This window comes from Gouania willdenowi, chromosome 1 (assembly GCF_900634775.1).
Source record: "Gouania willdenowi chromosome 1, fGouWil2.1, whole genome shotgun sequence".
NCBI classification, from domain to species: Eukaryota; Metazoa; Chordata; class Actinopteri; order Blenniiformes; family Gobiesocidae; genus Gouania; species Gouania willdenowi.
Genome location: NC_041044.1, coordinates 27,322,726 through 27,349,391, shown reverse-complemented (window position 1 = coordinate 27,349,391; position 26,666 = coordinate 27,322,726). Strand labels below are relative to the sequence as shown.

The window sequence follows — 26,666 nt, the reverse complement described above, 5'->3', positions numbered from 1 at the left end:
CCGGCGATAGCCAATCAGTTCTTGCGTTGCAGTACAAAAAAAAAGAAGAAAAAAAAAGTCATTTTCCTGAAACGTTCTCGCTGGTTGGTCTCAAACGGCTCAACTTGTGTACGTGTTTGTATGAGTGAGAGCATTAGTGTGCATGTCGATGGTTACCGTGACCCATTGTATTTTCATGAGGAAACGTGTGACATGGTGAAAGGATGGATGCTGGCCAATGCAAAGCACTGGTGTTTGCCATTTGGGCTTTAAAGAAAGATGAGCACTGTTCTTGCTTGGCTATGAAAGACTGTTCAACATTTATCAAAGTAACTACACATCAGACGGGGTTCTAACGCTAACCCTGTCTTGGATAAGCCTAATTTAGAAAAAAAGATGGCTACAGATGATAAATCCTCCTCCGCCCTTTTCCGTGTACAAGAAAGTGTTGAAGCTTCTATTACTGAGGTTCCTACTTTTTAAACCAGGTCTTCCACCATCATATTGCAAATATAGATTATATAAAGGCTAGTTTGTGTGCTATGTACCAAGATAAGCCTCATGGTGTGTAATCCAGCAGGGTTTAGGTGTCTCAATGATCCAACACTTCTGAATCTGATGAAGTGTCATCAAATAGCTCTGCATCCACTGTCAGCTGTGTTAGAACAGGGATTCATCTGAAACCTGCTGGATTATTGGCCGTCCAGGTCCGGGTTTTATTACCTCTGAGCTAAGGGGTATTAAAATTTAATGGTTTATCACTGAGGCCCAGCCCAAAGAATGTAAAGGTGTTTTAAAAGAGACTGATGGATGTCGTACCTCTTGGTTATGGAAAACCTGTTGGATTTGCAATAAAGGAAAAGAGGAGATTCCTTGAAAAAAAAAGAAGAAAAATTCTTACTGCAAGAATCAACAAAAAAAAAAAAATCATAAATTTAATCGGATCTAGATCAATCTGAAAGTACCTCTGATGACAACTGGGTTGTTTCATTTCTGGTGACGTGGCATCAAAAGATGAGGCTCAGAAGACAAGATATGAGACACCAATGACGGGCGATGAGGTTCTCCCCTCCTACACAGATGCACAGGTCACATTTACTCTGCACAGTTTGGTTCTGAAGAAATTCTAGTGCTAGTATAAAACTGTACACATACACAAAGCGTAAAACACCAGTATTCTGTGTAAAACGGTGCTATGCTTTCCTGTACTGTATGTATGTATATCCCTTCTTCTGCTCTTTAACTGTGCTCCTTTATCTACCCCAAAGTCAAATGTAATAATCAATATTTTGAAGCAAAATGTTATTATAACCTAACCCTACCTACCCTCTCTTGGTCCATTTGAAAATAAAAACAGTTGCAAATACCATCATGTCCTTTGATGAATTCTACACACATTTAGATTTTTACCAACCACTAGTTTGGAACAACAACAAAAAAAGACTTGCCCTGAAACTTCTACATTGTTATATGTGGGAAACCACCAGTATGCTTACAAAAAAGAAAGAAAGAAATCCACTTGAACATTTTGGTATTAAAGGATTTGCAGTTGATATAAATGTAAATTGTTTTCAGTCATTCTGCTTTAGTTTACATTCAGTCTTGGCCCATTTTTTGGTCATGCAAATAAATATTGATAAACAATGACCAGTCTTTATCATTTGGAGTTTGTTTCATGATGCTGTGCCTTGTATTTGACATAATAAAAGAGCACGTTGCAGTCACTTTTACCAACACAGGTACTCTCTTTATTTATCACAAGTCAGAACCAACCATATCAAAACCGCAAGAACCTCAAAACTGGCGAGCAGCAGCATTTTCTTAACCTCTCGACAGTCACAAACAAACGCCTTCCGGCTTGTACTTTAAACAGAAATCTAAAGGCACATCTCAATGGTATTTACATTGCGTGCATGTTTTAAAAGAAAACAAGTTGGATGCACACTATAACAGTCCTGAAACCCTGGCCACAGTGGCTTTAACAAAGACATGATATTTATTCATAAAGTACTTACAGCATGTAAGGAGTCACAGTTTCCTGAAAGCTTCAATACTAAGATAGAACTCAAGTGTTAACGTATGGCTCCATATTTTACTGACAAGGATCTGAGACTTTGGCCTTCTATAGATGACAGTTTCTGATGTTCTTCCTGACTTTTCCCAGTAGTCAAAAACATTAGTATTAGCATGGGAGATGAACCTGACGCACTGACGTCTTCCGGGCTTATTTTTGTAGCTTCAGTCACGGATGCTGATGGGCGATGTTGCTTTAGTGCTGGATTCTGCTTCACATAGAGATACACACCTAAAACATCTACGACAGGGATCATTACACCACTGAGGGAAGGAGATAAAGGCTGAGGTGAGGACCCAGTGCATTGTGGGAGAGAAGGATTTGCAGGGAGGCCGGTGTTATAGAGGGTTTTCACAGAGCGTCATCAATCCGGAAGTCGCCATTTTGGAGATGAAGCAGCGGGTTTACAAACAGCACGCGGGCAAGAAAATCCCAAATTTCAAGATGAAATTATGAACTATTGCCGTGTTCTTGGCTGTACCCATCGGTCAAACAGTGAGACACATTTGGAATTTTAATCAATTGCCAAAAATCATAACAAATCAGAGAACAATCTTAAGTTATCTGCGATCTGGACAACATACGAATATTGCAACAACACATGATCAGTAAGGTAAAAACTAACCTGCAGTGGTGAGTAGTGCAAAAGGATGATGAAGTAAACATGTGATTATCTCTTCCAGTAGTTACGTTAACAAGTGTGCGTAGATGTACATTTAAATTAAATATTATACGTGTATGTACATTCACAGTTTAGTTCCAGGGTTATTTCACAGCAACAGGTCTGACACTCTTTGACTGTTTAGCGTTTATTAGAGTGACACCCTGAGGGAACAAACTGTTCTTATGACAGTTTGTTTTGGCGTTGATATGAATTATAATTAGAAAGTGTCAGGAGGTACGTTAAACGTATCCGTTGCCCCCGGGACTATAGCTACGCTTCCAGAGCTTCTCTACATAAGTGCAATGTGCCTGTGTTACCACTGTGCCAGGATAGTGTAGTGGTCTAAGACGCCGCACTCACCGCAATCGTGGGTTTGAATCCCATGTTTGACAAATCATTTTTTTCATTTTAACATATTTACCACGGCAAATTACACCTTTAATAATGCATATCTGTCAAAAATGCACATTTTAGGGTTAGAGTTAGGGATAGAGTTGCAGTTAGGGCAAAAATAAAAGGGTTAGCAGTCTACGGATACGTTTAACGTACTCGTAGCCACGGCCTTTATATTATTATCATCACACTAGAAAATTAGTTAAGAGCTGCTGCAAACAACAATTCACTTACCCGACAAGAAATTTGGATGTTGTCCAGATTTTTGCCTCGTAGATCCAGGTTTAGCTTTGCTAGCCACAAGCGCCTCCTTTCCTCTGATAACTTGTGAGATTGTTCTCCCTGATTTCTTATGATTTTTGGCAATTTCTAAAATTCCAAATGTGTCTCACTGTTTGACCGATTGGCACAGCCAAAAACACAGCAATAGCTCTTCATTTCGTCTCGAAATTCGGGATTTTCTTGTCTGCGCGCTGTTTGTAAACATGCTGCTTTATCTCCAAAATGGCGACTTGATGACGCGATGGATGCCGCGCCGTGAAAACCCTCTATAGAAGTGTTGTTCGTAGTGGAAGTTGTGTGTGCATACACAGAGTGAGAGTGGATGCATTTAGTGGTGGGACTGGGTCAGACGTAGTCCACGAAGACGTCGGCTGAGTTCTGCAGCAGAGGTTGTGTGGGAGCCGTGGTGCTGCACACTGAGCTGAGGCGTCGTGACGGCACCCTCTGCTGCTCGGGGTGACTTGGAGCGTTGCTCAGCGTCAGGTACACCTGAGGGGAAACACGCAAGGTTTCAGGTGAGCAAAAGGTCTGACAGATGAAGAGCAGCAAGAATTAGTTAAACTCTCACATTCTTGGTGTTTTCTGACAGGAGCAGCTCACTTCTCTCCACCAGTTTCCTGAAGGAAGGTCTTTTCAGAGGATCAGGATTCCAGCAGGACAACATCATGTCATATCTGTGAAGGTTAGTCTAGGATTAGATTGGACATCTGGGATTGTATTTGCATATAATGGGGAAATATGCCGGGTACACAAATTACAAAAATAATGTATCAAAGCTGTTTATTGAATCTGGGATTTATATTAGAAAAGGGTTCTTCTCATTAAACATTTTTATTTATTTTCAAATTCCTGAATGGTCACTGATGCATCAAAAGATGGTTAAATAAAAATGGACAACAATCCGAAAACATTTCATTTATATGAATGTCAAATTGTTTAATAAAATAAAAATGATGCTATTAAAATAGATATGATAGCCTGTCCTTATTATAACTCCTCCCCCACGTGCATTGGGTTTTAACCACTTGTGTGATTGTGGGTTCTGGGAATGTGGGACTCAATTAATAATTTTTGACTCACTGTAAAGCACTTTCTACTATACAAACACGTTTTGGTTGATTGAGTTGAGGCATTTGACATTTGTTTGACTACTTGGTCAAAAATATTAAAAAAAAAATGTTTTAATTCACTTGAGGATTTTGGTATTAAAGGATTTGCAGTTGATAAAAATGTGAATTCTTTTCAGTCCTTCTGCCTTAGTTTACATGTAGTCTTGACCCATTTTTGGTCATGCAAATATTGTAAATATTATTGACAAACAATTGCCTTCTTTATTTTTCCATTGGGCAAATCACTCGTTTTTTTTGTTGGCATCAATTTATTGCTAAAAGTTGTATAGGAAATTTTTAGTGGCATCTTATGTATTATTTATGAGTAAAAAATGTTAAAAAAAAAAAAAAATGCAGAAATTAGGACTGTATATGTATATTGGTTAATGAGAGGAAATTAATGATTTTTTTTTTTTAAATATTCTAAATAAAATAATACCTTAATAATACTGTTAAATCATAAAATTCTGTTTTAAAAATCTATCTGTGATTAAGATTTGTCTGCTTTGGTTCAAATGCATTCACTTACATCTCAATGGGAGCAAATGCAGGCTTGCTCATTCTGTATCCTTCTTGAATCCGCTGATAAAACGCAGAGTCCACCTGCATCCCAGGGTATGGACTATTACCTGACAACAACAACAACAACATGCACTTACATTACATTGTATAAATGCACTAATACACAGCTCAAACACTTACATTTCTGCACACAAGCAATAGACGATGCAGCAGTGATTCCCAACCTGTTTTTTGGATCGTGACGTCATTGTCATATCACAAATTTCTGGCGACTCCAAAGACATTTTTTCTACTAGAATTAGTTTTTTAATGTGTGTTAAACTGTGTTACAAATACAAAGTAGCCAGTATTAGTGACAGCTCAGATATTTAAAATTGTATTCAAGTACAAGTACATAAAATACTCAAGTACAAGTGAAAACTAGTTCAATTAAATAGTACTCAAAGTAAAAGTTACTAGTTACTTTCACCCCCCCATGTTCATTTTGGAACTTAATTTATTTTCCACAAAAGCATCTGTATAAAACAAAAGGTTTTAAAATAAAAAATAACACCATATAATTCAATTCAAAATAAAAATAATTCTCAGGCTGATTACATTACGTTTAATCTGGTTGTTCGGCTATGATGTGATGCATTTGATTGATCTGGTCATTTCATTTTTTTTTTAGTTTCACAATGTCTGCTGATAATTTTAAAACAAAAAATGATAATTTACTCAGTAACGGTTGGGTGTAGAAAAGTAAATGTCTTATTTTAAATCATACTTAAAGAGTACCTAAACCCCAAAATCACTTTTTTTCTGCAGAATACAAATGTATTTGTGTATGAAGTAGTGCTGGTAATTGATTCTGGTCCAACTTTTAACATTTTATTCAAATTATTTCAATTTGGCATATTTAGTTGTAAAATGTCAGAGTGACTGCCCTCTATGGGTTGAAACCAGGCTATTACAGTTGATTTTTGCTATTGGTTGAGAACGAGATCATGTGACGTTTTGGGACCATCTTGCATCACAAACAAGCACTGTTAGCCCCGCCCATTTTATAAAAACTAGCATTATGGATTCTACAATCTGTGGTGAGTAAGTTGGATTGAGAGAACACTGAATAGAGCGGTATATTGAGTAATGAGTAGCTAGTTAGCATAGCATAGATTGCTCATTGGAGATTTTATAGTATAGACTGGGCGTGTCTTAACTGCTCCAGGAGCCCCGCCCATAACCAAGGTATTTTTTAAACTTCCCTCCTAGTGGCAGGTCAGGAGAAAGCAGGGGTTTAGTTACTCTTTAATATACGCAAAATAGTACAAGTATCCATAAAAGCAACTCAGTTACAGTAACATGAGTACTGATTAGGATTGTGTGTAAAAAGGAAAGGTAAATAATAAATTTAAACAACATATATTTTAACCAGCATTTTTTTTTTTTATCAATTATTAGACATTTCAAGGGACCCCTTTAGAATTCCAGGTGACACCATGGTTGAAAAACCTGATTCGTCTTCTTATCTGAGCCTTAGTTCGGCTCCACTGATGTGTGGCAGTAACAGTGGGAAATTGAAATTTGAAAAGTTACCTAATGAGAAAATTTCCCAGAGCAGAATGCCATAGGACCAGACGTCGCTCTCAAAGGTGTAGACACAGTCAAAAATGCTCTCAGGAGACATCCACTTTACTGGCAGACGAGCCTGTGGGCGGGGCAACGGCAGAGTGATCTCATCTCCTTATAAAACTACACAATAAACAATCATTCTTTATCTGAGGGAAATAAGATCCACCTTTTTCATGTGTGATCCAAGGCAGACAGTATTTAATCACATCAACGCTGCCATGATCACGAGTACACTATCAACACGCTGCGCTGCTTTATTATCATCAAACGTTTGGAAAGTCATGCCTCGACGTGGCCAAACAAGCAGATGACGTCACACGCTTTTAGGCTGATGCGGTGAGCCTCGTGATGGATGAATAATCACAATGAGCACAGTTATGGAACAGCCCTACATTCCCCCCATCACAGTAAGATAAAGCTATTGTTTGTGAAAACGGCTCAGGCACAGAGAAGTCAAACATGCGTGGGAGACGTTTGTAGAAGCAGAGAGAGAAGTAAAGGACAGACCGGGGTTGGGGTCAAATATAACTGAAATTGTAATTGAAAAAAATCTATAATATAATTTGCTTCGTAATTGCAATTCTATGGACATTTTTATCAAATTTCAGGGAAATTCTACAAAAACTGTTCATTACAATTTCATTAAACGCAAACCTAGTGAACCATGTTACAGTTCTATGGCTTACGCACATACTGTACGTAGTTAAATGTGTTTACCATCAACTTTTCCCACTATCTGTCAGTTCTCTTCAGGATCATTTTACCATTAAAAGTAACTCAAATAAATCTAGTGGTAGAAAAAAAAAGCTCAAACGCCCACACCAAAAATAATAATACCAATATTAGCCTAAGAAGGTAACCAACAGAGGAGAAACAAATAAGATGATATACAATATTTAAGTGTATGTTACAGCTGATTTAAGACATGGGTCAAACTAACCCATTATCATAAGAGATGCTAACACAAAGCTAACACAAGAGGAAGGTCCACATTTTGGAGGTTATTAATTTCATGTGCAATTCCCCCCAAAATATCAAATGTTTCGCCACTTGTTTAGGCCCTCCAAAATGCCATCACTTTTTTTGTAAGAAGAATAATGAAAACGAGGTGCATTACAATAGGGGCCTACGCACCATTGTTGTTTCATTTCAATTGGGAATTTCAACTTAGCCATTCTTAAATGGATTTCAACCAATGCTAATGCTTGGCAAATGCTAATGCTAGGCTAACGATAATGCTAGGGTTACGCTAATGCTAGTAAATGCTAACATTAGACCAATTCTAATATTAGCTTATGCTAATGTTAATGCTAGCTAATACTAATGTTAATGCTAGCTAATACTAATGTAATGTTAGGTTAATGCTAATGCTAGAAAATGCTTAAGTTAGACTAATTCTAATGTTAGGCTAATGCTAGGTTAAAGCCAGGTTAATTCTAATGCTAGCTAATGTTACTGTTAGCTAATACTAGGCTATTAGTAATGCTAGGCTAATGCTAACGCAGTGTTAATTGACACGTGCCAGCACCTGCATCCTCACTTGGATTTTCTTTAGGAAATGCAAATAATCTATTTTTAATTGTAATTGGGAAAAAATGCCAGTCAGCGTAATCATAGGTGAGTTGTAATTGAACATGGATAATTGAAGACGTAATTGAAAAATGTAATTGACCCCCAACCCCGGGACAGACAGACTGATGGACAGGAGGACACACTCACGTTTCCTCTGAGAACGTAACTGGCATCAGTGTTTATGTCTCGCGCCAAGCCAAAGTCGCAGATCTTTGCCACCCTGCCATGAGTCAGCAGAACATTTCTGGCTGCAATGTCCCTGTGGATACACTGCACACGCACGCACACACACACACACACACACACACACACACACACACACACACACACAGAGTCAACACTATAACCCACTCCTGCAGTGAGTGACTGTTACAACGTAAACATAGAAATGTTGGTCAGCCAAGTGTATGACTACAGCAGTTAAAAGACTTGCTGGTTTTTAAATGTTGGTAAATAAATAAATACCAAGCAGCACTTTTCTGCTAAGAGTGAATCTCAGTCTTAATCTTTGGCCAATAATGAGTCATGCTCTAATGTTTGTTCTGTCTTGTGGTAGGACTAAAGTGTTTCTCACACAGTTGAAATGTTTCTGTTGTCTCGTAAAATCTCTCATCGCGTATCTTTACGAGGTTTCTCACTGAAGCCAATAACGTACTAAAACTATCATATTTCAGTCTCTCATTTCAACAGAGGGGTATTATTACATTATTTTAGTGCTAGCGTTGGTTGCTCCATGAACAATGCAGATATTTATACTACACGGTCAGTATTTACACAAACTTCACTTAAAGTTGTTGAAGGGCAACATAACGATAAATGAGGTGTTTCTGAGTAACAGCGTTGTTTGATGTAAATGTGCTGAAGACACAAAGCAGTTATTGTTTAGTACAGAACTGAAATAAATAAATAGACAAAACAAACAACTACAGTCATACTAAATCAGTTTAAAACAACAACAACAAATCATATGGCAAAAAGTCAAAATATAAAAATGACTTTTAAAGTAAATGTAATAATTTAAACAAGCGTAAATGTATTTACATATGCAGTATATAGCTCATAACTTAGTATGGAGACATTCATTTATTTGGTTAATTGGAGACCCTAAAGCAGTGGTTATCAACCTTTTCAGGCCGTGACCCCCAAAAATAGAGGTGCCAGAGACCGGGGACCCGCACTGTACCTGAAGGTGGTTGAACACAGACATGAACATTGAAGAACAGTCATGTGAAGACAGGGCCATCTATAAGGGGGACTAAAGGGGAGCTTTTTGGGGTCCATCCATAAAGTCAGCAAAATGATGGTCCATTGTTCTATGTGGAAAAGGTGGTGAAATGGGATTTTAAAAACCAGAGAAATTGGTTAAATGTTGCAAATTAAAGTGGCCAAAAATACAGAAAAAGTGGTAAAAAGGGTTCAAAGTGTAAATTTTTACTTAAAAGTGGTAGAAATAGAGGGAGGGTTAGGGTAATGCAATTTAATAAGTGGGAACACTTAGTTTAAACTGATACATGATGGGCATGACAAGTCATGAATGTGTTTAATAAATACTAACTAAACTAAATATGGTGAATGGAGGTTAAAAGTGACAGAAATGGGTCAACATATGCAACATTAGATGGGGAAAATTGGTGGAAAGGGTTAATAAGGGTCGAAAATGTCTTGAAAGTGGAAGAAATGTGCACAAAAGGCGTCAAAACGTGATGAAGTGGCAGAAATTGGAGTAATGTAGCAAAAATGCACTAAAAGGTGCAAAATTATTGCAAGAAAAAGTGATGAAAATAGGTTAAAACATGGCAAGTTTGGGGTGAAGTTGCAGGAAAAGGGTAAAAATGAGCAAAAATGGGATCAAATTGTTTAAAAAATATTCTTAGTTTCTTGAAGGCATCGAACAACCCCCTCCCAGTGTTTGGTGACCCCAAGGTTGAGAACCCCTGCCCTAAAGGAGTGAGTGAATGATGGATGAATGGATGAAAAAACACTCATATAAAAGTAAGATACTCAAAAAGAAACAACTGACCTGAATCTTTACTGGTGCAAACGCAGCTTTACTCCTACATAGCAACACAATCTACTGTGAAGCTTTAGTTTCTGTTCACCATGTGCTGACTGTGAGCTTTCCACATGAGTGCTGCCCCTGAGCCCTGACCTGATTTATAAACTCACTGCATTACTTCTGAAAAAACTCCTTTGAAACCACTTTATTAATATTAACAGCCTCTGTAAAAGCCTTACATTCCTGGAAGTCACGTACTCCATTCCTTTGGCCACCTGGTAGGAAAAGCTGAGAAGGTCCTCAGCATCCAGGGACAGCTCATCAATGTCATCTAGACCGAAAAAATGTACAGTCAGCATTAAGAGACAGAGCTGAGGGCATTAAGATGGACAGGTATAGGCTGGCTATGTCATAGGTGAAGAAGAAGAGAGACTTTGTACCTGACTGAGACACTCTCTCTTTCTCAGAGGGACGCATGGGCACGTACTCTGAAATAACCGTGTCTCCGCTGCAGAAACACAAGCACACACACGCACACACACGCTGAAGTTTCTTTCATTTCTGACTTCCAGACTCATATTTGCAGATGTATCAGCACCTTGCAGGCTGTGTTTGCTTTAGGACGTTGCGATAGTAACCATCCCCAACCTGGGAGTTGAGAAAAGACTCCCGTTTTCTGCGCAGGAAGTTGAGGAGGTCACCATAGCAACAGTACTCTGTGATCACCAAAATTGGACCTGGCAGGATGCAGGAGAAACAAAAACAAGTGCTCGGTTTTGTTCAGCAGCGTCTTACAATAGAACAGCAGACAGAAAACAAGCATCAAGGAGCCATCAGACTGATACATAACACAGGATACAGAGAACACACAAATGGGTTATTCTTAAAATTCATCAGATTTAAAAGTACCAGATCTCATCCAACTTTAAACTGTTCAAATGATATATAAAACAAGCAACGGTGCACTTCCAAAAGGGTTGCAGGAAACATTTTAAAAGAGAGAAGGGGAATAGAGGTTAAGAGGAAAACTACATTTCAAGATGCATTATGCCAGAACAATGGTGAAAAGGATGAGTATAACAATAGCAGGGGTTAAATTATGTAAGCAGTTTGAAAAGCTTTTTAAGGTATATATCATTAGTATATATATATACATATATATGTATATATAATGGTATAAAATATATTAATACTTAATTAACATAATAAAATGTATATATTGGGATAGAGAATATAATTAATTTAAATATTGCCACACTATATTTTAGAGGTGTCCCGATCCGATATTGATATCGGATATTGGTCCGATATCAGCCAGAAAATTAATATCGTATTTTATCGGACTGCATTTAAATCACCGATCTAAGCGCTCCAATAAAATGTTCCGCTCCAGCACTTCTATCCATAGGTGACTGTGGTTCACACTCCAACAAAGTAACCTATTATTGCTGACTATTGTTCTCTGTTTGAGAAACCTCACTTGATCAAGCCTTTTCTAACATTCTACACAACAAAATAAGTAATAAAAGTATGTATGATTCATGCTGATATCGTATCGGATCAATATCGGTATCGGCCGATACGCAAGGCTGCAATATCGGTATCATATCGCAAGTGAAAAAGTTGCATCGGGACATCTCTACTATATTTTGTATTTCAAATTTAACTGATGAAATTTGTGTCGTCGATATTAAATAGTACATTATCAATATTATGTACATGTCATGTACATTCATGTGCATATACTGTATGTACAGTATGTACGTATGTGTGTACGTATGTATATATATATTTGATGTGCATGTATAAACTGTATATATAAAACTCTGTGTATAATATATATTGAATGTGTATTGTAAAAATAGTAATGTTAGTTTAAAAATAACATTTATGATTATATCTAGAGAGCCTTGTTTTGTTGGTTGTGATGGGGTAGGTGTGGATAAGCTTTTGCTTCGACCTGGCTGAAGAGTTAGACAACTGAGTGTTGTTTTGCTCTGTTTTTGTTTTTCTGAAGACTGCTGAAATAAACACAAAAATTCCCCATTCTCTGTTTTGCATTGGTACACTCAAGCCTTATAATAATCTGACAGGAAATGTCTTTAAAAGCAGATCGATGTTAAAAAAAAAAAACAGTTACAAAAATGAGTGTCTGAATCCACCGACTTTAAATAAAGATTTTTCATTTTTTGTGGCCACAAACCAAGATTAAAATGCTCCAGGTTAAGATGATGCATAGATTTCCAATCAGAATGCTGCATCATGATCAATGTGGAGGTCTAGACACAGGTAAAAACCATAGATTGACAAATAAAACAGCATCACGTCTTCATGTAAGCTCTGAAAGTCCACTATCTGATTTTAATAAATGGCCTATATCGATTAGGCAAAGTGGCGAGTCAGCGAAAAAACTATATTAACGTATGCGTCTACACTTGCTTGGCTTTATCCTAAAGAGTGCTTAAACACAGCCAATGAATAAATAAATAGATATAGCAAGGCTAGGAAAAACAAGAGAAGAATCTGAACAGTCCATATCTGACAAAATACAGTTCGCTAAAAGGACCTTTTTGATATGTTTTCATTCAGTACCTCCGATGGTGCAAGCGCCCAGCAGGTTAACAATGTTGACGTGGTTTCCCAGATAAATGAGAACCTTGAGCTCCGACATGAGCGCCTCTTTCTCAGTGGAGTGAGCGTTGGCTAAAAGGATGACAACACACACATTAAAAAACCCACACAGAAAAATCAAGAATGACTAGTGTACAACTAAAATACTCCATCTGACACATGCTGCAAAGGCAGGGTGAATTACTACAGTGCTGCAATGAATCACCGGTGACTAATGTTTGGATGATTTATTAGGTTGTAAAAAAATCAACACACAGCAATGTTTACAGCTTTGAATTTACAACCAGTTATAGAGTGGAGTCTGTGAAAGCTGTCATACACTCTGTTAAAGGGCCCATGTTACGCTAAATCGACTTTTCTGTGTTTTAAACATCATAAAAGTGCTATTTAGGCTTCATACACTTGACCAAAGGGTTTTATCATTGATTCCCTCAATCGTTAGTTCGAGGGTGATTTGCTCCTTTCTTACTGCAGGGCAGAGCTCTACACTAACTTTCTCAGTTGGTCGCACCAGCGCAGAATTTGGTCGCACCCTTTTTTTTTTTCAAGCCATGCATGCTGATGAGTAGTTGACTTAACTGGCTGTACTTGAATTAACTTAACAGTAGCACAACTTAGCATCTGCATTGCTTCACACCATGGAATTAAATTCAGAGGGTCCAGCTCTTATAGTGGGGTCTCTTAACCCTCTTCCCCTGGTCAGGGGTCTGCAACCTTTACTCTATAAGGAACCATTTAACCTCATCTCACCTGGATTCAAGTCCTCCTGGAGCCAAAAAAATGCCTTCTCAATAAAGACAATACAGTGTATTAAATTCTATACAGTTAAAATTATATAGAATAATGTTTGATTTAATTTGACTTAATTTTTAGTGATTTAGTAAATGGAAACTTAAAAACAGTTTAAAATAAAATGAAATAAATTGACATAAAAAAAATAACAGTATCTTGCATCTTCAAATTCTTACGCATCTCAGTTTACATGAACACAATGTTATATAAAGAATATTCTTTTTTTATTTGAAAGGCATAACACATGATCATGTGATCATCACACACTAATTGATAATTTCTTGCCACACAAAAAGCATGAATATTTAACCGGCACATTGGTGGTTAAATGATTCTGTTCCCACACAATTAAAATCTGTATTTTCTTCCAGAAGTGTTTTTGTTGGTTTAGTTTTCTTACCAGGGATTTACAACTTAAGGTTAGTCACAGGTGCAGGAAAGTTGATGGTCTGTAGATGTTGCAGGAGGTGAAGTAGGAAGGTGCTGAGTCATTGCACAAAGTGATTTATTTTAGGTTAACAAATTGTTATATCTTGATTTGATTTATCATTAATAGTTTCTGTTAAAAAATAAGTATTTATTTCAATAGTTTTTTTTTAAGCTATAGGGAGCCATTGCATAAGAGTCAAAGAGCCACATTAGGCCCCAGAGCCACAGGTTGCAGACACCTTCTCTGGGAGAACTACAGCTGAACATCTGGCCTGGCATCATAGTCCATCAATTCTGATTCTGATGAGGTCCTCCTCTTTGGTGTGGAATCGTGTATGCGCTGTGCGTGTACGCTCTCCACTCTGCGCCACACATGCACTCCGTCACCATCCCACCACTCCACCTACGATCGCCCGCCAGCCTGCCCTACGTCTTCTTGTCGCGCCCCCATGAGCTCTGTTGCTCCGCGTGCCCGGACGCCTGTCCCAAGTGTGTGGTAACGCAGCAGCTGTGTGTGTTTGTCCCAGTGTCTAAAAACACAGCACGGACCGTGTCTTTCCCCAGTGTTGGTAACGCACCAGATGTGTGTTTGGGGACATGGCAGCGCGTGTGGTGTCCATGTCGGACCCTGAATCACAGGAGGAAGACTCAACAGGATGGGGACATTTCCTCCTTTTGGATTTTCACTCGCACTCGCACAGATGCGACCACATGAAATTTTTACTTGCACACACTGAAAAAACAGTCGCATATGCGACCAATTTACTCGCAGTCTCGAGCCCTGCTGCAGGGCGAGCCCAAACACCTCGCTCCAATTTGATGAGGCGTTCCCACTTTGATGACGAATTTGACGCGGCACTGAGCTGGAGAAGCCGCGCCTCCAGGAAGCTCTCTGCCGTGATTGACATGTAAATAGACACGCCCACGAAGGTGCCCTTTGCGCAGTGCTATGTATGTATTTTCTACAGTCTATGTATGTACCGCTCTGTCTCATATTTATAAAGCAGCATGAGCTCGGCTACAGAGTGGGTGGGAGGAGGGTGGGCCGTCCTCTGGTCCTTCGTCACTGTGCGGGGAGTAGGAAGTCAGTGTCCAGTCTATAGACACGCCCACTCATGAATATGCATAAGTAGGCCGCAAATCAGCCTGTTTGTGTAGAGTTGCTCAGAAAGTGACTTTTCAGAGACTAAAACTCTGGAAAACAGACGAGTTTGGGAAAATAAACCTCAAATACTATGTTTTTGAGGTTCTTAGAACAACTGGAAATGGGTGAAAAATAGCTGGATATGGGACTTTTAATGAACAGTTCAGTCCTCAGGTCAGATAATTCAATGCATTAATCTGGGATTTAGTTTTGTTTGAGGAAATTGTTGAGGTTAGAAAAATCAAAAGATTTTATTCACATAATGTGGTTTCCTAAATACATAATCATTCTTTGAACCGCCCAAACCTGATTATGTTTGTGGGTGGCTGGAGTTTATCCGTGCTTACTTATCGTACAAGGTAGGACACGCCATGGACACGTTGCCTTGTCTGTTCATTAACAATTTTCAATTATAAGACTTCAAAACAAAAGCATGTTTCAATCACAAGATCCTAAAAACTAGTGCAAATATTATGAGCACACCTAAACCGTGATGAAAATGCAGTAAAGCATGCAAAATGATTTTTTCTAAAAAAAAGTGTCAAACACCCAAAATCAGAGATAAGACAAGAAAATGGAAATGTTTTTTTTCTGAGATAAGGCCTAAAAACTACTGCAAATATGATGCACACATTTAAACTGGGATGAAAATGTAGTAAGGCATGAAAAATTTGAAAAAAGTGGAAAATGAAAAATTAGGAAATAAGTGACAAACACCCAAAATCAAAAGTAAGGCTATAATAAGTATACTGTATATTTACAGTATATACACAGGGTGTATATAAACTCACACACCCTGAGGAAAAACCTGTTGTTTTAAACTCTTGTTTTGGTGCTGAAAAATCCCATAAAATGTCAGTTGTATATGTGCTTTCTAAATATGGGCTTCATATGTCATATATTTTTTTATTTGTTGTTAATTGATGTCCCTATGTGAACCCACCAGGGTTTATTTCAAGAGTAACTTAACTGCTCCAGGAGCCACGCCCATAATCACCCAAAATCTTGTAGCTTAGTTACACTTTAAGATGTTTTTGGAGACATATCATGCTTTTAAATCCTTCCTTTTTACATATAAATCATACAGTTGTGGTCTATATAAAGCAGAACTGCAATGCTTGGGTCTGAATTCCTCATTATTATAGCTCCACAGACCCCTTTTCTACCCCTTTTCTGATGTTCTTCTGAGAGCAACTCGTTTTGGTGCGGTCTCTTTAAATGCAAATGAGACACTTCATACCCCGCCCCCTCTCCAGGTTGCAGAGGTGACACTCGGTTCAACTCCCCCCTGTTCGGCCATTTTTGTAGTTTGATAGAAGAGATACGATTATTTAGCGACGCAGAAAATGTTTATTCACAAGTTATTTACAAAATGTCAACAACGGAAGACTTGTCCATCCAGCCTTACATGTTCGAGCCAGAAGCGAGATGAAAATGAAGATGATGAACCTGCAGAACCCTAACAAGTGAGCTAACACAAGCACTGAGCTAACGCTAGCGCCAACCTAACGTCACGAAATGCATTTTAATACAGTCTTTTCAAAGACAAAAACGGCAAAATGAAATGACTAATTAAAACTTTAAACTTAAATTAAATCACGTAGGCCATATCATCAAGGATCTAAAACGAGCACACAGCGTGAACATATGAAGACGGTGCAACTGCTAATGCTAACAAAACAATGACAGGGACGTCTTATCATCACACTTTTTAGCGTTATTTACAGCTTACCGAAGTGCTCTGTTCGTCGTCTCCAAAGATAGAAAGAATTGAACCCTCAATCAGACAAAGTCTTTCGGCAAATCCTTCTTTATACTGGCGGAGGTTGTTGAAGCAGTCATCCTTGAAGTGCTTCACACACACAAAAATGACCTTACCCACAGATGTGGGTACATTTCTGTAAAAAATAAAACTCAACCAGGCACTTCAAAAAGGTTCTGATGCTGGGAGACGGTGTAATGAAGCGTGTGGGTTACTACATCCAACAACCAAACATTTTGACTTATCTTCTCGTAACTTCGGCATCCATGGACTACAAAATAAAAGCGAGAAATAAAAATGTCGGATTGCTCGAAGTGTTGGGCCTGGAGTCGATGTCCTAATTTGGCAGTTCCGCTGCAAATACTGTGATGTCATTGTTCAAAAAATAATAGAGAATCGAAAAATCGAAACAGATTGAAAAATATGACCAAAACAGAATATAAAGATATCAACGGAGCACCTGAAGAGACTAATTTGAGCTTTTCTGTACTTCTAAACAATCTAAATATACATCAAAATGCATTTAAGGGCTAAAAAAGTGGATTTAGCATGATATGTCCCCATTAAATAAGGTTGGATTGTAAAATAGAGCCGCAAACTTACGTTTCAGCATCTTTACAGCAACAGTTGTAACTGTGTCAGGAGAGCACAGTCCATAAGCTGTGGCTCGCACAACCTTTCCAAAAGCTCCAGAGCCCAGAGTTTTACCTTCAGATACACAACATACATAATAGTATTTTTAGCATGCAATCATTACTGCACAACAACAAATGTACACAAAAACCACTGCCCTGCACACAAAGGAAGCTGTTTTACCAAAGCGGAGTTTCTGCCTGGAGAACTCCCACTTGGAGTCATAGGGCAGCTGGCTGGTGTCGATATACGTGTAGCTGTTTCCATGAATGCTTTCAATGACTTTCCACTGAATCTGGAACTTTGGCTTCTGTAGTCGTGTGAACCGGGGTACAAAAACACAGAAATTACGACAGAGAAAAACTCTCACTGAGGATGTTATTGTTCCGCTGCAAAGCTCGTGTCTGTGACCTTTCCTCTAACAAACAGCTTCTAAAGGAGTCTGATTCATCCGAGTTCACGAGGAGAGCTCGGAGGGGCAAATTAAAGGTTTGAGGCATGATCAGGGAATCAATAAAACATTCCAACAGCTACGCACTCTAAATGGCTGATTGGTTTATTTCAAATTCATCAGGACACATTCATATGGATACAAAAGACTCCGTTTTCTCCCATTACGTTAAAGCAGAAAAACATCTAACTTTAACACGCTCCAATCAGGATGGAGACATGATTCATTAGTTAATGTAAATGATTTCTTTGGTTTGACTGAAGCGATTGACATTTTTATGAGTAAAGCTGTATATTAATGATGCTCGATGAAATTGATTCAACAGTACTGTCCATAAACTGTTTTTTTTACTCAGTTAGATGAATGAGGAATAGGTGGAACATGTAGCATGTAGCTGTGCGTTCACTCTGCTGTGATAACATGGATGTACCTGCATGTACTTGTAGATCATCACCATCAGAATGAAGCTGAGCGCCACACCAGTAGCCACCATGCCAATTAGGACAGGTGTGAAAAGTTTATGGGGGACAACACGTTCTGAAAAAACAAACCACAAGGGTAAATGAACGATGAACAAAGTAAGGTAACATTTTATACATAAGGCTGTCATCATCTAACCTGGCAAGAGCCAGATTGATGTGTAGCCCTCCCTCTAACTCGAGTTCTCCACATCGATCTGGGTCTATGTCTGGTGAATCCTTTCAGAACCAAGGAGGGACACGAACAGAATGCTTGAAGCTGATTGGGCGAAGCGCCTGTCCACCATGATTTGTTTTAGCCAATCACACGGTAACAAATGATGATGTCGTCATTGGCATGCGCCGCAGAGACGCTGCTACAACAATAAGGCTCCTCTTTGCACAAAGCGCCTCTCGCTGTTGCTCTTTCAAAAAGGAAATGCTGGATTCTTCTAAAATTGAGTCTATAGCAGCTTCCACACGTTCATCCTCCTGCGTCGACATCTTTCTATTTTGAATCGGAGCTATGCTAATAGCGGCAGCCCAACTAGTTCCTCTCCCCGCAACTGCGTATGCGCCAGTTTTGCTTTGGCGCTTCTACCTTCGTCTCACCCGGATATCCCGCCCTAAACCACAACACTGCCTCATGATTGGTTCTAACCGGTTCGATTCGGGTTCGAAAGGCAAGACGGCAACACTACAAGATGGATTCTGGTGTTAGTGAGCACCAGGAGAATCTATCTTGCAGGCAAGATTAGTCATCATCTGTCATTAGCATGAATAACATGTCATGAAGGCTATCATTATGTGTCGTTTGCTAAATTAGGATACCATTGGAGCTATGTTGGCATTTTTGGGTTAGGTGGAGGGATCTAGAGTGTTGTTAGGGTCAGGTGTTAGGGTAACGAATGGCACTTAATGACAGCCTTCATGAAACCTTATTCATGCTAATAACAGGTGTCATGTCATAATAATGACAGCGTAATGTCAGCTTTATGTATAAAACTTCAAATTAAGTTTGACCCAAACTGTTATTAACACAACACAGCATCTCTTCATGCATGCTTGTGTTGCATCCTTTTTCCTCCAATCAACATGGTCAGACCGTGGTCTTTCTTTTCTTTCTTTGCGTTCAAGGGATTAGTGAGGCTACGTTGCAAAATCCCCACCTGCATAGTCAGCATACACTAATCTTATTCAGTCTGGACTGAGCTCACACCTGGCCTCTGCAGACACTGGGGGATAATACGCTATTATCTGTGTTTGTACTCAAGCAACATCCCCATGATATGTTACGGGACAAATCCTCCACCTAACTTTACATCCTAATGTGTGTTTGCGTGCGTGCGCGTGTCCTACCACTAATGGAGAACAGTGTGTGGGCCTCCTCCCCCTCAGTCGAAGCCACACACTCCAGAGTGTTAAAGTGAGCGAGCTCCTTGGTGACATTCAGCCGGCTCTCCACCTCACTCCTTCCAAAGAGTGACTCCGTCAACATGATGACTTCGGTCGTCTCCCATTGAGTGGCGTTGGGCAGGTGTGAGCACCTGTAGAGAGATCAAAGATTCTTCTGATTGATATTTTTTTTATTGAAGAATGCAAGATCCGCCACTTTACAGCATTCACATTATAACAATCAACATTGTGAAAAACAAAAAAGTAAAACAATGTGAAAGAAATTAGAGAGAGAATAAACATTGGTACCTCCAATCCTAAATATTATATATATTTTTCTTTAATAACACATGACAGTAACTAGTGATAGATCGATCGGCCGATATTATGTGTTTTTTACGTGCATCGGCATCGGCCGATGCGGGCTGCTGCGTTTGCCGATTCACATTATTTACAGAGAGCAGAACTATGTTTTACTTCTTCTTGTTTCTCCATCACCTATTTTTAATATTTGTTAAATATTTTTTTACTTGTTGTCGTTCTACCTCACCTTTGTTAATTTCATTTTTTTTAAATTGAGACTCGTACCATTTGTTATCATCATTGTGTCATTTTTATGATATAAATTGAGGGGCAAAAAGTAATATTGGCTCAAGAAAATCAGCAGTTCGTATCGGTCATCGGCTAAGGCTGATGGGAAAAAAATCAGGTATCGGCATTGGCCCTAAAAAAATCCATATCAGTCAATCTCTTAACAGTAACACCCTTCCCTCCCACTCCCACCACATGATACTTATGAGCTACATTTCTTTAAATGAAGAGAACCAGAGATAAGAAGAAAATAAACAAGCAATACAAAAAGGAATACAAAAAAATACATATATATACAGTATATATAACAAAAATAGAGGAGCATTAACATTTTAAAATCCAGATAGAAAAGAACTGGACAGGATTCCAGACAATGATTTTTCTTGATGTATCGTAATGCTAACACCTTATAAAGCTCTCTTTCACTTTCTGGGTGAAACCACCAAATAAAAAGCTTACCATAGCTTTACATTAAAGCAAATGTGTACAATCATCAAATAATGTGTACAACCAATAAATAATGTACATTTTCTATACCTGTCTATCATGTACCAGGTGGTACAAATACTTGCTGACTCAATGCAGGTTGCATATATGCAGAGAATATTTTAGTTACCAAAGAACAGCATACTTAAACTTCTCATTATCATAAATGAAAAGAAACAACCAAAGCATTAGAAAAACACACTTCATCACTATCAATATCTGTAGTATATTGATAAGAAATAGCTTTTAAGAATGAATGCATCCTTGTCACGAGAGTCAAAATGTCTAAAATATTTTTTTCCTACTGTGCCTCGACCAACTGTCAGAACAGGTTTGTATTGTTTGTCCAAATGCTAATAAGGCAGAAAAGTGGCCTAAACCTGCTAATCATCTCGCTCAGCTTGTTCCCATGAGCATTTGTTGCTTCCAGACAAACTGCCAGACTAAACAGCAGATGAGTCGTGCTTTGGACTCAGATGGCAGAGTCTTTACTCTGATGGCCAGCACAATGGAAGAAAAGTCATTTTAAAGGAACAGACCTTCAACAATGGGTGTTTTTAAAGGAAAATCACGAAGTATATCAGACAACCTTGAGCTCTTTTTTTTTTTTAAATCAATTTGATCCTTTCAATAATACAGTCACTTGTTTAAACAGCTGCTTTGAACACATGTTCAGAGTTATTGTATAATTAGGAATCACATGCAGCAGTCATTCTTTTTCTTTTTTTTTAAGAAACTTCCAAATTGATTTACATTCTCAACTCATCTGTCCAGTGTTTTATTATGTGACTGCTATAAGGGACAGCAAGTGTGAGTGAGTTCTGTAGTGTGGATGTTTAGGGCAGTGTTTTTCAACCACTGTGCCGCGGCACACTAGTGTGCCGCGAGAGATCGTCAGGTGTGCCGTGGGAAATTATCCAATTTCACCTAATTGGTCTAAAAAAAAATTTTGAAAACATATTAATTATTATCTGCAAATAATATACCATTGTCGAGTGTCCGTGCTGCAGTAGTGACTAAAGGTGCGTGCACACCGAACGCGACGGAAGCGATGCCGTTGCCTTAAATCGTCCCTGATCGGTAGTTTGCACATAGTGGTGCTTTTTTGTCAGTCCATCATTTCATCGCTCCAGCGACGCGATCACTAGGGAGCTCTGTGTGTGTGTGTGTGTGTGTGTGTGTGTGTGTGTGTGTGTGTGTGTGTGTGTGTGTGTGTGTGTGTGTGTGTGTGTGTGTGTGTGTGTGTGTGTGTGTGTGTGTGTGTGTGTGTGTGTGTGTGTGTGTGTGTGTGTGTGTGGCCCCGGTAACAGGGTAGAGACAGAGAGAGAGAGAGTGTTGATGACGTCTTTTTTTTTCCTTCTTGCTCCGCTTCTACGGTTAAATGATCAACTTAACGGAGATATTAAAGGATGACTTCACTCAGAATGTGTTTGATCAGTAGTTACTGTGGTTTAAAGAAATTTACCGCTTTAATTTTGAACCTGATACTTTGAGGAAGTAGAACAGCCTCCGCTGCAGCCGTCAGCACTGAAGCGGGAGCGGGAGGGAGGGGCTGCTGCCTCCGCTCTACAGACAGTGGAGGACGGGAGATATCGCTTCACGTCGCTTAAAAAGTTAAAATTTTTCAACTTTGATCATGCAAGTCGCGTCGCTGAGGGGGGGATAAATTGACGTTGCGTCATTTACATTGATTTTTAATGTAATCGCATCGCTTCAGTCACTTCAGTCGCGTTCGGTGTGAACCCACCTTGAGAGCGTAATCCCAAATATTATTGCTTCTGTCATAATAAGCACGATATTTCTGTGTTCCTGGTAATTAATAATTTTGGACAGAATTAGAGTTTGCAAAACACTTTGACGTTTTCTACTACCTTTAAGACCACATTGTTGTTTCATTTGTTATGTTCAAGCTGTATTTTTGAAGTGGACATGTTAAGTGCACTTTTTATTTGAAAGAAGAAATACAAACTAGATAGCGCAGATGCGTTTCGAGGGCGAAACGCCATTTTTGACCTTTGACCCAAGATGGCTGACTTCCTGTTTGGTTTTGGGCGGGGTCACAATGTAACTTTTTGCTCATTCTGGGGCGAAGACTACATGTGGCGATTTTCGTGCAAATCGGTCAGACCTGGCGGTCGTGTGGTTTCATCGTTTGTTTTGGCGGCGAAAACGCACGCATAGCGTGCGTTTTCTGTCCGTTTTTTTTCACGCCACCAAATTATCAAATTTTTCGCCAGGCCTGAGGTGCGTGCAAATTTCGGTGAGTTTTCGGGCATTTTTAGGGGGTCGAATTAGCGATCAAAGGCGGGCGGGGTATAATAATAATAATAATAGGAAATAAAAGCGAAAACAATAGGTTCCTCTGTCCCATTCTGGGACATCGGAACCTAATGATGATAAAGTCCTTTATTCTTTGTGTTTATTTGATTCCTATTCAAGACATTTTGATGAGAATGGCTATATTGTTAATATAGGCTACAGAGTATCATTTTTTAACATGTTGGTGTGCCTCGTGATTTTTTCAATGAAAAAAATGTGCCTTGGCTCAAAAAAGGTTGAAAAACACTGATCTACAGTATTCTACAAATGAATTAAAAAAATAAATATATATATATAAAAGACCCTGAAAAATAACCTAAATAAATCCAATAAAAACAAATAATACTTTTAAAGTGCAAACAATTCAAGTCAGCTATTTTTTATTGTCAGCATATGGTGGGAACAAGAACAGAGGGCGGGGACAAAAACAATATCGGAGATTTTAGATGCAGTCCGATAAAATCCAATATTCGTTTTCTATCGGGCCGATATCCGATATCAATATGGGATCGGGACACCTCTATCCTTTGCTCTTTTTTTTTGTGTAAAACTGCCAAACTGTCGACATGCTAAGCTAACTGCTCCAGGTGACCGTTGTTGTTACACATGAGCTGGTAGGCGTGTCTGTTAATCATCTCACAGCAGAAGAGGTCAGTGGCTGACTTTATGACCCTCTTTAACACCTTTGTGGAGTTGAAAAAGACCGGCGGAAAACATTGGTTATATATGCAAGGATCAGCCGATCCCCCAAAATAAGCGAAATCGACATCGATCGGTGCATCGGCAATACTTTATATAACCTGAATAGGCATAATTCAGCTTCTGTTGATATGTTCATCCGATTGAGCTTATTAAAATTTTACTTTAATTACTTTACTTTAGTCAACTTTATATGTAACTATTTGGGACTGCCTCAATCAGTCAATTCACTTTATTGTTGAATCTAATTACAACTGTATAGTATACTGTATAGCAGTGTTTTTCAACCACTGTGCCGCGGCACACTAGTGTGCCGCGAGAGATCGTCAGGTGTGCCGTGGGAAATTATCCAATTTCACCTAATTGGTCTAAAAAAAAATTTTGAAAACATATTAATTATTATCTGCAAATAATATACCATTGTCGAGTGTCCGTGCTGCAGTAGTGACTAAAGGTGCGTGCACACCGAACGCGACGGAAGCGATGCCGTTGCCTTAAATCGTCCCTGATCGGTAGTTTGCACATAGTGGTGCTTTTTTGTCAGTCCATCATTTCATCGCTCCAGCGACGCGATCACTAGGGAGCTCTGTGTGTGTGTGTGTGTGTGTGTGTGTGTGTGTGTGTGTGTGTGTGTGTGTGTGTGTGTGTGTGTGTGTGTGTGTGTGTGTGTGTGTGTGTGTGTGTGTGTGTGTGTGTGTGTGTGTGTGTGTGTGTGTGTGTGTGTGTGGCCCCGGTAACAGGGTAGAGACAGAGAGAGAGAGAGTGTTGATGACGTCTTTTTTTTTCCTTCTTGCTCCGCTTCTACGGTTAAATGATCAACTTAACGGAGATATTAAAGGATGACTTCACTCAGAATGTGTTTGATCAGTAGTTACTGTGGTTTTAAAGAAATTTACCGCTTTAATTTTGAACCTGATACTTTGAGGAAGTAGAACAGCCTCCGCTGCAGCCGTCAGCACTGAAGCGGGAGCGGGAGGGAGGGGCTGCTGCCTCCGCTCTACAGACAGTGGAGGACGGGAGATATCGCTTCACGTCGCTTAAAAAGTTAAAATTTTTCAACTTTGATCATGCAAGTCGCGTCGCTGAGGGGGGGATAAATTGACGTTGCGTCATTTACATTGATTTTTAATGTAATCGCATCGCTTCAGTCACTTCAGTCGCGTTCGGTGTGAACCCACCTTGAGAGCGTAATCCCAAATATTATTGCTTCTGTCATAATAAGCACGATATTTCTGTGTTCCTGGTAATTAATAATTTTGGACAGAATTAGAGTTTGCAAAACACTTTGACGTTTTCTACTACCTTTAAGACCACATTGTTGTTTCATTTGTTATGTTCAAGCTGTATTTTTGAAGTGGACATGTTAAGTGCACTTTTTATTTGAAAGAAGAAATACAAACTAGATAGCGCAGATGCGTTTCGAGGGCGAAACGCCATTTTTGACCTTTGACCCAAGATGGCTGACTTCCTGTTTGGTTTTGGGCGGGGTCACAATGTAACTTTTTGCTCATTCTGGGGCGAAGACTACATGTGGCGATTTTCGTGCAAATCGGTCAGACCTGGCGGTCGTGTGGTTTCATCGTTTGTTTTGGCGGCGAAAACGCACGCATAGCGTGCGTTTTCTGTCCGTTTTTTTTCACGCCACCAAATTATCAAATTTTTCGCCAGGCCTGAGGTGCGTGCAAATTTCGGTGAGTTTTCGGGCATTTTTAGGGGGTCGAATTAGCGATCAAAGGCGGGCGGGGTATAATAATAATAATAATAGGAAATAAAAGCGAAAACAATAGGTTCCTCTGTCCCATTCTGGGACATCGGAACCTAATGATGATAAAGTCCTTTATTCTTTGTGTTTATTTGATTCCTATTCAAGACACTTTGATGAGAATGGCTATATTGTTAATATAGGCTACAGAGTATCATTTTTTAACATGTTGGTGTGCCTCGTGATTTTTTCAATGAAAAAAATGTGCCTTGGCTCAAAAAAGGTTGAAAAACACTGGTTTAGGGGATGGTCTGGGTTGGGATGCACTCAGAAATCCATCTAAATGTGCTTTTAATGCTGTTCTGAGAAGTAGAGAAAGCAGAAACTCCTAAAACTAGTATTTTAATACAAAATGAGCTGTAAAAAAAAAATATATATATATATATATATCGATATATATGCAATAGTATAATTTTCCATATCACCAAAATGGAAAACTCGATATATCTCGAATCTCAATATATCGTCCCGTCCTAATTTGTGACCAACCTTGTGTGGGGCTGCTCACAGAAGTACCAGCTGATCTTTGGCACTGGGTGACCTGCAGCGATGCAGCGTACCTGCCCATCCACAGGCCCTTCCTGGGCAATGATAACAGGCTTACCTTGCAGAGAAAGATATTGCGTACATTACATCAATATAACTTTGTATGCAGAGCTCCACAGTGTTTGTTGAAGTAATGGCTTTGAGAAGGACAGGATCATGTTATGTAAGCTCCCGTGTTAATAGTGTCATAAATGTGACAACATATATGCACTCACTGTTGACGTAAACATGAAAGGAATGAACGACGGATGCATCGTGATGACTAACAGAGAAGTTATATATCCCGCCCTCGGAGCCAACAACCCTCACCAGTCTCAGCTCACTGTTGTATCTGTCAAAGCAAACCTACAGTTAAGAAGTCTGCAC

General features: G+C 39.1%; 1 protein-coding gene across 1 annotated transcript in view; it reads right to left on the bottom strand.

Annotated features, from left to right (window-relative positions):
- Positions 1 to 1,700: 1,700 nt before the first annotated feature.
- Positions 1,701 to 26,666, bottom strand: part of kitb (KIT proto-oncogene, receptor tyrosine kinase b) — a 35,113-nt gene continuing 10,147 nt past the window's right edge. The window contains exons 7-21 of the mRNA XM_028453386.1: positions 26,516 to 26,631; positions 26,244 to 26,358; positions 19,862 to 20,049; positions 18,475 to 18,581; positions 17,777 to 17,903; positions 17,564 to 17,668; positions 12,795 to 12,905; positions 10,801 to 10,939; positions 10,643 to 10,710; positions 10,442 to 10,533; positions 8,354 to 8,476; positions 6,599 to 6,710; positions 5,031 to 5,130; positions 3,961 to 4,066; positions 1,701 to 3,881 (exon numbers count right to left, since the gene is read on the bottom strand). Coding sequence (XP_028309187.1) covers positions 3,738 to 3,881; positions 3,961 to 4,066; positions 5,031 to 5,130; positions 6,599 to 6,710; positions 8,354 to 8,476; positions 10,442 to 10,533; positions 10,643 to 10,710; positions 10,801 to 10,939; positions 12,795 to 12,905; positions 17,564 to 17,668; positions 17,777 to 17,903; positions 18,475 to 18,581; positions 19,862 to 20,049; positions 26,244 to 26,358; positions 26,516 to 26,631 — 1,753 coding nt within the window. The 3' untranslated portion in view covers positions 1,701 to 3,737. The remainder of the gene's footprint in view (positions 3,882 to 3,960; positions 4,067 to 5,030; positions 5,131 to 6,598; positions 6,711 to 8,353; positions 8,477 to 10,441; positions 10,534 to 10,642; positions 10,711 to 10,800; positions 10,940 to 12,794; positions 12,906 to 17,563; positions 17,669 to 17,776; positions 17,904 to 18,474; positions 18,582 to 19,861; positions 20,050 to 26,243; positions 26,359 to 26,515; positions 26,632 to 26,666) is intronic.